This window comes from Dasypus novemcinctus, chromosome 15 (assembly GCF_030445035.2).
Source record: "Dasypus novemcinctus isolate mDasNov1 chromosome 15, mDasNov1.1.hap2, whole genome shotgun sequence".
NCBI classification, from domain to species: Eukaryota; Metazoa; Chordata; class Mammalia; order Cingulata; family Dasypodidae; genus Dasypus; species Dasypus novemcinctus.
Genome location: NC_080687.1, coordinates 60,630,324 through 60,641,991, shown reverse-complemented (window position 1 = coordinate 60,641,991; position 11,668 = coordinate 60,630,324). Strand labels below are relative to the sequence as shown.

At 35.7% G+C, this 11,668-nt stretch overlaps 1 protein-coding gene across 30 annotated transcripts in view; it reads right to left on the bottom strand.

The window, feature by feature from the left end:
- Nucleotides 1-210: 210 nt before the first annotated feature.
- The window catches only part of MYCBP2 (MYC binding protein 2), a 263,861-nt gene continuing 252,403 nt past the window's right edge, over nucleotides 211-11,668 (bottom strand). For all 30 annotated transcript variants that reach the window (XM_058276528.1, XM_058276529.2, XM_058276532.2 and 27 more), the window contains 6 exons: nucleotides 9,674-9,862; nucleotides 9,187-9,294; nucleotides 7,946-8,155; nucleotides 4,870-4,977; nucleotides 4,050-4,215; nucleotides 211-1,031 (listed from right to left, as the gene is read on the bottom strand). In XM_058276528.1, coding sequence (XP_058132511.1) covers nucleotides 916-1,031; nucleotides 4,050-4,215; nucleotides 4,870-4,977; nucleotides 7,946-8,155; nucleotides 9,187-9,294; nucleotides 9,674-9,862 — 897 coding nt within the window. In that variant the 3' untranslated portion in view covers nucleotides 211-915. The remainder of the gene's footprint in view (nucleotides 1,032-4,049; nucleotides 4,216-4,869; nucleotides 4,978-7,945; nucleotides 8,156-9,186; nucleotides 9,295-9,673; nucleotides 9,863-11,668) is intronic.

Genomic DNA, 11,668 nt, shown 5'->3' with positions numbered 1-11,668 from the left:
GTTTTTGGCATACATCTATGAATATGTAAATTCATAATTTTCTACACAGCATTTAATTAAGATTCCAATATTGTACTTCATTACTACTTTTGTTTTTTTCTAACAGTTACAAAAATTGATTGTACTTAGTAAATTTCTAAGGAAAACTGGATATATTTTTAGACCTTAAACGTGTTTATATGTTGTTTCTGAAACACTTTACACAATTGGTAGACTTTATCACTGTATAAAAATGTACAGTGGTTTTATTGACATGTACATTCCAATATGTTTACAGCTGCAAGATAATGAGGCACACTCAGTATTGCACTTCATTAAAATTTCAGGCTCAAACTTAACCTAGAAGTTTAAATGAAACTGCATTTGTAATTTAGTAATTCTTATACAGGACAAACATTGATATCTTTATATACAGTGTGATACTTATAACATTTATATGCCATCCTAACACAATTTTTTTAAATAACAGTCTAGGAAATAAACCAGAATATTCCTCTTTTTATCCCCACCCATGATGCAATTGTACAAAAAGGCAGTATACAATAAACAATGATTATTATTATTATTTTTTGCTTGAAAGCCAGCATCATTCTTAGTCCATGGGCATGGCGATTCTTTAAAATCAATTATCTATAAATGTCCAATGCTTCACAGCCAATGACGGTAATGGCTACATGCAAACACCTCACAGATTTGATGTCTTGGTTCAAAAGAAAATAAACCAAATAATGGGAAAATTTTCCACAGCAAGAATTATGTACATGGTATTTGGCATCCTTCTTGCACTGTGAATGTTTCATTTTCATGGATGTAAAAATGGTCCCGTCCTTATCCTGAGCAGAGCTTAAACTTCACCACATCCTCTTAGGGGATGAAGGCAACTTTTTTCTCTGTCGACAATGGAATCTGAGTGTTCTAAAAAGTGTGAGCATTTCTGCACACTCCACAACCTAGAGCAAACTCTTCCCCAGTGGGTGGATGAACAACATGGAGCGGACATTCAGTTCCTTCTAGCTGTTTGCCTTTGGGACCTGTATAAGTTTTGAAGGAGGCAAAGAATATGATTAAAAACAAAAAAAACCTATAGAAATTCATATAAATATAAATCACCAAGAAGTTATTCAAAGCAATAGTATGATGACAATTATGCAAATATAAAATTAGGTACAAATTTAAATATAAAAATTTTAAAAATTATTTTTCTTCTAGCTACAAAAGTAAAAATGTCCACCATAAAAAATTTAACACAACAGACATATATAACAGAGAAAGTGATAAGGCCCCTCACCCTCATTATCATATCTAGAGATAGCCAATATAATTTATTTTCTATTCATGAATGAATTTTTTAGACATGTCATTTTAAAACAAAGAGCAATGAATAAAAATGATCAAAAAAATCCGTCAAGTTAGTTTAGCCAAAAATTATTAAGGATGAGAAACATGTAGAATTTTATAAATGTCTTTTCTAAGGTAAAAATAAATTTAAGTGTATATAAGTCCTGCTACTCTTCTATCTTATCTGAAGTAAAAGCACACATTGGTAAAATGGGGAGAATTATTATTAGTATTAATTTAAAAAGTATCTGAAGGGAGATTAATGGGAAAACTAATCATGAAAAATTAATCAACTTCAAAATATGAACAGTAAATAAAATGTAATTTGGAAGAAATAATTTCAAACATGCAAGATGAAAATTTGCAGGCAATTATCAAATAAACAAGGCTTATAAGACATAGAAAAATTGTACTTTTTATTTTTTAAAAGAAAGTTGTTATACTTATGTGCTTCATGTCATATGCTTCATATCATTTAGAAATGTTTCTAGCTCCTTTATAAACAAGGAGCTTTAGTGTGCAGGGAATGCAGGATAGGCTTATTCTTGAATGCAGAACTCCTACTTAACACTAGAAGAAGGAACTGCAACTATGTATCAGTTTTCCAAAGCTAGTTTTGAATATAATGAATGTAAATTCTGATTGTTTGAGAGAAAATTATCATGAGATTGGATAGAACAGGCTTATCCAAATCAATGGGGAATGAGAGCTCATTTAATTTGCATCTTATATATTTAAAAAAACTTTTCTGACAGAGAAGAAGGAAAACATGAGGGATAAAAAGGCACAATATACTCAACAAATGTTAGCTGCTATTACTATTACTGAACAATAACAATGAACTGAAGCCTGATCTAGAGACATAAAGAGTAAGTTCCATATAAGAGTAAGACCAAGACATGCAGGTAAATATCAAACTGAAGACAAGTTATTTCAGAAAGAGAAGTTGACTGCTGGTTTAGGTTCACAGATATAAGAACAGTTAGTGCTGCCTCAAGCAAATATAGGCATATGACCCAGATGGGTCAAGATGGGAGTGCACCAGAGATTTGTTAAAAAGTTACTTATTCTTTTTATAAATTGCAAATTAGATAAGTACCTCTCACCCGAAATCACACTGCACATTGATATTCCTACCTAACCCACCATTAGGTGAGGGAGAGGAGACTCTCAATGTCAGAACAGGTACACACCATCAGTGGTAGGTCATGCAAACTGCAGGCACATGATCCCTAGCTTTTTTCCAGGAAAAAAATGAGGGGCTTTTTTATTCAACAAATATTTACTGAGTGCTAATGTGTGAACAGTGATATGTTAGGTGCCGGGGATGTAAAGATTAGTACATGGTTCCCATTTTTTTCCCAGTAGTGCATATTACTCAGTATTTTTTTTTTTTTTAAGATTTATTTCATTTATTTCTCTCTCCTTCCTCCCCATCCCAGTTGTCTGTTCTCTGTGTCTATTTAGTGCGTCGTCTTCTTTGTTTGCTTCTGTTGTTGTCAGCAGCATAGGAATCGGTGTTTCTTTTTGTTGCATCATCTTGTGTCAGCTCTCCGTGTGGGCGGTGCAATTCTTAGGCAGGCTGCACTTTCGTGCTGGGTGGCTCTCCTTACGGGGCGCACTCCTTGCGCATGGGGCTCCCCTACATAATGACACCCTGCGTGGCACAGCACTCCTTGCGCACATCAGCACTGCGCATGGCCAGCTCCACACGGGTCAAGGAGGCCCAGGGTTTGAACCGCAGACCTCCCATGTGGTAGATGGACGCCCTAACCACTGGGCCAAGTCTGCTTTCCATTACTCAGTATTTAACGACCTCTTTATGGACACAGTATTTGCAATCTTTTATTATAAGCAACGCTACAATGAGTAACTTTGTGTATCTGTTCTTTTTCTTTTCCTCACATGTGTGGCTGTACCATAGGGGGGAATGCTGAAGGGTAGAGGTGTCTGTAATTGTGATAGGCACAGCAAAATTGCTTTCCATAGGGTTATACCATCAGCACTCTTCATAAGCAACACCTGAGCGTGTCTACTTCACAGCTTAACAATACTGTCTGTTGTGTTGTATGTATTTTGTGTGTATTTTCGTTAATTTCAGATATACCTCATGCGTAAAATTCTCCTCTGTGGTAACGTTTCCTCTCCTTCCACTGCCTTCACTTCTGTTAAGCCTGGCATTTCACGTCACTGTGAGTACAAGGTCCCTTTGCTCCTTTTGGCTTCATATTCCTTTTTTCTCTCCAACTGACCTTCCTGGACAATCATTTCTCCTGTATTCTCAGTGGCATCTTTAATTCTCTTCCTTTTCTGATGCTCACTACCCTGCTAATTTCCAGTCATTCTGGATCAAATCACTTGTCCATTTTATGGTGCTGGTTCCCACTTTTTTCTTAAAAAAAGTCACAAAATCCTTCTAAATGATTCTGATATTAATATATGCTATCAACCTTCACATGGGCCTTTAGGGCTGAGCACAGCCCTTTTACTAATCGTTAGTTGACTGCTTTCTCATTATAGCTCCTAACCTTTCACTCATGATAATGATAGAGCCTTCTACTTCACTCAGAAAAGCCAAAGGCTTAAAAGAATCAATTAATTCCCTTTAATTCTATAGACTAGTTTGAATTAGGTTTCTGCCACTTGAAACAAAGAGTTCCAATAATAAATAAATACTAGTTACCAAATATATCGCAACAGTAAAAGTATACCTGCAGGACAGTGTGGTAGCTCTTCTTTAGGAATGCTAGTCATTCTCTGAAAATCATCATGACAAGCATTACAAAAATGTGTTGTTCCAAAACAGAAAAAGACAGCCACTGAGCAGCAGTAGCGACATTTATATTCCAAAAAGTCTGTGCCGTGTTTAGGACACATCTGTAGCAAAAAAACAAACAAAAAACAAAATAGATAAAAGATTAGACTGATTCTATTTCAATTTTACCTAATACACTCATCTACACAGCTTACAATTCATATTCTGAGAGACTACTTAGCTCCCAAACCTGATGGCAAAATTGATGATATATATACATTAAAAAAATAATGAATAAATATGTAGTTTTATCCAAAAGGTCTGAACAAAGCCTGAGATTCTAATCCCAGCTCCATCATAACCTATTTGATTTAAGCATACCACTTAATTTCTTTGTAAATGTTTCCTGATCTGTCAAATGTAAATATTATTTCATTTATCTCCCAATCTCATAGGTGTATTTTGAAGCTTTCATTGAAGAGGGGAAAACATGAATGTGTGAATGCAGGGTTAAGAAAATGAAATAAATAAATTCATTACTTATTGAATGTGGCAGCTTGCTTTGTGGAAGACACAATTATAAAATGGGCAAACATGGAAATATCATCTGGAAGAAGCAATATATATGAAATAATTTGGAAAATTATACACTGTTGCACAAATATAAGAAAACAATAGGGGAAAAACCTAGTTTAACATCCCACTGTATTGGCTATAATCTATTTTAAAAGTTTAATGTCTTAAAATTGTCCTTTCTAATAAAATGCTCTGCTCACCTGAGCCCTGGACACATCTGAACAGGCACCACAAATGAGCTCTCTGGGATCATAATCATCCCCTTGTCCAGCTTCAGCATCACAGCGAGCTTCACCACCAAAATATGCCTATGGAGAGAATACATTTAGATTACAGCAAAAATAAAGAAAACTCTGTCATGGGAGATATATTAGAGTCTTTTGGAAGGAAGATCAAGAAGTCAGAGAAAATACTGTTGTCCTTTAGACACTTCCTTGCAATGCCAAGTGCATGTCCATGCCACTGTCTGTAGCAGATTAGGGTAAGAAATGAAACTATTTAAATTCTGGAATAGATTCATGCCTATAGTAGGAAGCCCAAATATACTCAAAGCAAAATAACAAAAGAATGTATAATATTTCAAATATTAAATAGTAAAGAGAAACTATGCTTTTTAAGGACAAACTTTTGACTAATTTTTCTATGAAATATTAAATAGCAAATTCCCTTCTACTTCTCTTAAAAAATGCTTAGAAATTCCTAAACTATAGTATTGTAAAAGAAAACATGCCTAAAATAAATTATTAGTACAGAACTGTAACCCAGAAGCTAACGGTGAATTTTTAAAAAGCCACTTTTAAGCATCTATTGATCACATAAAAAACAAAAAAAGAAAGACATATTTGGTAATTCTATTCAGAATCCTGCTCATAAAGTTAAACTATATGCAGGAACTGAACAGTATCCTTTACAGACACTAGAATAATGAAATGATCATGATAGATAATGTACGTGTATTTGCTGAGAACAAAATAAATGAGGCCAACATAATTGGGACAGTTTTTATGTACATCATGTGCAATAGTAAAAAAATCTATAAAGGGAAGTGGACTTGGTCCAATGGATAGGGTGTCTCCCACATGGGAGGACTGCGGTTCAAACACTGGGCCTCCTTGACCCAGGTGGAGCTGGCCCATGCGCAGTGCTGATGCGTGCAAGGAGTGCCCTGCCATGCAGGGGTGTCCCCCACGTACGGGAGCCCCATGGGCAAGGAGTGCACCCCAGAAGGAGAGCTGCCCAGGGCGAAAGAAAGTGCAGCCTACCCAAGAATGGCGCCGCCCACACGGAGAGCTGACACAACAAGATGACACAACAAAAAGAAACACAGATACCCAGTGCTGCTGCTAAGGATAGAAGTGGTCACAGAAGAACACACAGTGAATGGACACAGAGAGCAGACAAATGGGCGGGGAGGGGAAGGGGAAAGAGAAAAAAATCTATATAAATAATTGGTGGCCAGCCATCTTAAAATAAAGAATAGTCATAAGGGGGAATAAGCAAGACAAGTCCTCTTATCTGAATCAGAAAAACAGGTCAAAAGATAGGCTTCTTTGACAGACAGTACAAATGGCAGTCTACCAGCTGAACTGGTCCCAGAAGTAATTCATTAGTCCTGGTACATATGGCTTATTTCAGCTATTTCATTTTTTTTTTTTATATTCCCTGCCTAGCTTTTTACACATTTGAGTGTGATTCCTGTGGTAGCATAATATTCTTTTGTGATATTGAGTACATAAAACACACAGAAATAATATTTTATTATTTGTGGTAATACAAGTTTAACAAATGCTCACTATTGGTCTTCCCTTGGCCTTTTGGCCTATCATTTGTGTCTTTTTAGCCTTCCAGCCATCATGTGTATTTTTATTTTGTTATACTAGGCGAATTATGCACTTTTCATTTATTCTATTACTTCACTTATTTATTTGTTCTTTAGTTCAATAAATACTAACTTAGTATCAAATAAGTACTTAGTACTGGATATAGAGAAATGAAAAAAAAGTTTTGTTCTCATGGAATTTATTGTCAAGTAGGGCAGAGAGATAAGCAACTAGCAATCATAATGCTGAATAATGAGTATGATGAAGGAAGAGAACAAAATTATCTGGTGGGTGTGTGTGGTGGTGGTGGTGGGTGTATTAGAGGTGAAACCTGAGTTGAATCCTAAAGCATGACTGGACAGATTGGGCTAAGAAGCTGAGCATGTGTATGGGTGGGTGACAATGTGAGTCAAATACATAGTAGGAAGTAAAGGAGAGGATTCTGTGTAGAGAACAGCATTTGCAATGGCTTAGAGGTGTCAGTGAGTGAGCAAACATGGGGAACTGCAAGTAATTTAGTATTTGTAGCATGAGGTGCAAATGGTAGCATACTGGGAAATGAGACTGGAGAGGTAGGTAGAGCTAAAGGGTTATAAGCAGAAGAATGACATAATTATATTTGAAATCTAGAAATATTAATTTACTAGTAGCAGTGGAAGTGTAAGGGATGGAATGGAGAGGTTAAGGATTTGCCACCAGCATCTCAGTTAGAGTACTAATTTCATCACCAAAGCGGAAAATGATTAGGGTTGCAGAAGCTGGAATGGAAAGAAAAAATGACTCAAGAGAGATTTGGAGACAAAATTGAAAGACCTTTGAAAATCAATATTAGAGACTGAAGAGTCAACATGGATGGCTGTAAAAATGGAAACATGGATTTTGAGGTATCTATACAAAATCTAAATGTCTGATAATCAGTTGGGTGTATGTATTTAAATCTCACCAATTTTAGAAGGTCCTAACAGTAGATGGTAGGTGAGCCATGGATGTACAGGAAGGTAAGTAGGTATTATTAGAAGGAATGGAGTTCTGGGGAAATAAGTACATAAGGGGTAGGTGAACAAAAAGGAAACCAATGAAGGAGAGTAGATGGAATGAGCAGAGAGAAAAGAGCATAACAGCAGAAAGTATTGTCATGGAAGCCAAGGAAGCAAGAATTTTAAGGAGGGAATGGTCAACAGAGTCAAGTAAGAGAACTTTACTCAAGAACCAGGGGGATATGACAATCAGGGGGCTGTTACTGGTAGAAAGTAGCTTGTATAAGTACAAAAACATTACATGCTTTGGAAAAAGTTAGGTTAAAAAAAAAAAACCAAAAAGAAATCAAGTTAAGAAATTAACTTGAAACACTGTACCAAGCTTCCAAGATGTAAGAATAGTTAGATATCATTACACAACGTAACTTCTTAATCACACCGGTAATCTCTTATAAATCTCAGTATAATTTAAAGCATACCTTTCTGCATTTGTAGCAGACATAATATGCGTATCTATTCATAGCATAACCAGCTGGGTCATTATAAAACCTCACACCAGGAGTTGTGATAGCTTCACTCTTATGCAGACCTTCATATTCCAATCTCATTAAGGCCTTTCTTCTGACGTCCTCATAGAGTTCTTTGATTGGATCAAGCAGGTCTTTCAATACTATATGATTTATTTTGTTCTGAAATTAAAAAATAAACATTCTTTAACAGAATCATTTATGAATTAATTCAACATTTATTGTGTATCTAAGTGTCAAACACTGTACTAGCAGATAACCAGACACAAAAGTTTTCTAAATAAAATGCCATTTAAAAATAGGCACACAAAGTTGTGCGAAGTGTGTGCGCACTTATGTGTTTTGGTTTCTTGGGGTAGGATAAAATGTCAGGTCAGAAAAATGAGCAGGTAGTGTTTTCTATACCATTTTCAGGTATCTATTTCCAGATACATAAATGTGATCTTCCTTTGTGGCACATATAAGAAGGGAAAGCAAAATACTGCGGTTGATTTGATTACTCCTCAGGCTAACTAAGCAACGATTGTGCTAAGTCTTTCCATATTATACCCTCTACACATTTGTCTGTGAATCTGAAGGCAAGAAAATAGAGAGAATGAGAACAAAAAGGAGTGGAGAATAGAGAGAACATAGTCAATCACATTCATAAACAAAGGTAATAATCATCATTAGCTTGCCAAAACGACTTACTACTTTGCCTAGTATCTTTGCAGAGATGTGTCGAAATACCAAGATTTTTCTCCTTTTTTTAACTGAGCTATAAAAGAATCTGTTCTAAGGCACTGGCAGTTCAGATTTCATTCTTAAATTGCAGGTCTCATCTGCATCACCATGGGATCATTCTTCTTTTTGGTAGTGACCATTGTCATATCATGGGCTAATTCCGGGGGCTCAGAAAGTAGTGATGCATGTCCTTTAGTGTATGATGATGTCTGAACAAATTTTCTGTTGCCTTTTGTTTAATTCAATTTAATCAGATTTAATAGACAATTACTGTTTTGAGATACAAATATACTATTTAAAAAGATCTTATAATATACTTAGACAACACTGGATGGCAGGGCAGAATACTGTTGGAAATTGGTGGCAAAAAGTAAATGGGGTAGGATATCAAGAGATGCCAATATGAGTTTATTTATAATGAAAAAGATGAAAATTAATAGAAAGTAGATAATTTCTGATTCTTTCCATACCTTGCAAATGGGACAAGATATAAATCCAAATGTTATCCTTGGACCAAGCCACCTATTTTCCAAAACTCGTCGACAGCACTGTAGGTGGAATACATGGCTACAGTCCAGCTTAAATAAAAAAAAAAAAAAGGGAACAATCTAAACAAATGTAGTAAGGATAAACTTGAGTGACCAGAAGATAATGGAGCAAGATGCCACTAAAGTAGGTAAGAGAAAAACCAAGAAATTTAGTATAATGAAACTTCAGCACTTGTCTATTATCATGGGATCATTATTAACTATGGTCTCCCAATTTTTACCATTTATACAGTAATGCAACCTATATAAAGCAACCTGGGTTAGGAAGAAATATAAAATTATTTAATTTTGCATATCCTGGAAAGAAGATGAAACGACTGATTTAAATAAGATTTTTTTTTTTTAAGAATATTCAATATCTTGGCATCACAAGAACTGAAAGTATATAACTTTAGAAACCGAGACTTACCTGAATGGCTGGTGCTGCTGAGAGTGCTTCAGTGAAACATATCATGCACATGTCATCAGCATCTTGTTTCAGTGTTGTGGCATTTTTATCACAGCCGTGTAGACAGGGCAAGCAATGCTCTTCATTTTTAACACCTCCACATGGATGGCCACAAGGATGTGTTTTACAACAGGCTATCTTGGCATATTCCTATTACAGATGAGTTATAATAGTATACAATCATCAAAAAAGGAAAACAAACTGGTTATTCTATCTATTACATTAATTTGCCAAGAAATTTTACTACAAGAAATAAATATTAAAGCTAATAACAAAGTAAAGGTATTTTTTCCTTTGTTTGATTATAATTTAGGATTATTAATAAAGGTCTATTTTTATATCAATGTAATTTTAAAAAATTGAGTCCACATAAAGGAAATATTGATAAGTGAATTAAAATTTCAATTTATTTGTTATCATACATAGCCACAAAACAAAACAAAACAAAAAATTCCTGACATATAATATCCCAACCAACTCTCTCCTAGGAATTAAAGTTAAAAAAATACAGGTATGGTTCACTATCTGAGCTCACTATCCAAATTCTTGTTACCTAAATTGAGGAAAACAAAAATATTTGGATAGCACACATATATATATTCAGGACTAAAGAACTCTCAGATACTGGAAACTTACTGCAGGGAAACAAGTAAATAAAATATTTAAGAGATAAAGGAAATGCAGTCCATAAGTTTTTAACTGTTTAAAGTACACATAAGTCAGCACTAAATACATATGACTGTGGCAGTTGAGAAACACATAAAAAAGAACCTTATTTGGGCTTTAGAGTCTTATTTGATTGATTTTCCAGCTTTGATAATGTTTCTAACGTAGGAAACATACTACTTTAGAAACAGGGGTGACATTTCTACAAAGAACATACACAAATGGCCAATAAGTACATGAAAAGGTGCTCAACATCATCAGCCATTAGGGAAATGCAAATCAAAACCACAATGAGATACCACTTCACGTTCACAAGGATGGCTATTATTAAAACAACAACAACAAAAAACAAACAGGAGAAATAAGAATTGGAGAGGATATGGAGAAACTGGAACATTAGTGCATTGTAGGTGGGAATGTAAAATGGTATAATATGGTGGTTCCTCAAAAAGTTAAATATAGAATTACCATATGACCCAACAATTCCCCTTCTAGGTATATACTCCCAGAAAGTGAAAACAGGGTCTCAAATACATACTTGTACACGAATATTCATAGTGGCATTATTCACAAAAGGTGGAAACAAACCAAATGCCCATCAATAAATGAATGGATCAAGAAAATGTGGTACATACTCACACTGGAATATTATTTGGCCATAAGAAAGAATGAAGTTATGAGACAAGCTGCAACATGAAAAGACCTTGAAAACACCGCTCAGTGAAATAAGCAAGGTAGAAGGACAAATATTGTATATTCCTTAAAAGAGATGACCAGAAAAAGTAAATGTGCAGAGAAAGCAGCTTATGGGAAGTGGACGTGGCTCAACCGATAAGAGTGTCCGCCCGCCTACCATACGAGAGGTCCAGAGGATGAACCCGGGGCCTCCTGGCCCACGCAGTGAGCTGGCCAATGCACAGCGCTGCTGTGCACAAGGAGTGTCCTGCCACACAGGGGTGTCCCCCGCATAGGGGAGCCCCCACACAAGGAGTGCACCCCGCATTGAGCTGCCCTGCATGAGAAAAGCACAGCCTGCCCACGAGTGGCGCCACATACATGGAGAGCTGATGCAGCAACAAAAAGAGACACAGATTCCTGGTGCTGCCGAGAATGCAAGCGGACACAGAAGAACACACAGTGAATAGACACAGATAGTAGACAAGGGGAAGGGGGAAAGGGAAGAGAAAGAAAGAAATCTTAAAAAAAAAAAAAAAAGAGAAAGCAGCTTAGAGGTTACTGGGGGTATGGGAGTGAGGGAGAGTTTGGTTGTAAAAATAAAAATATATAATG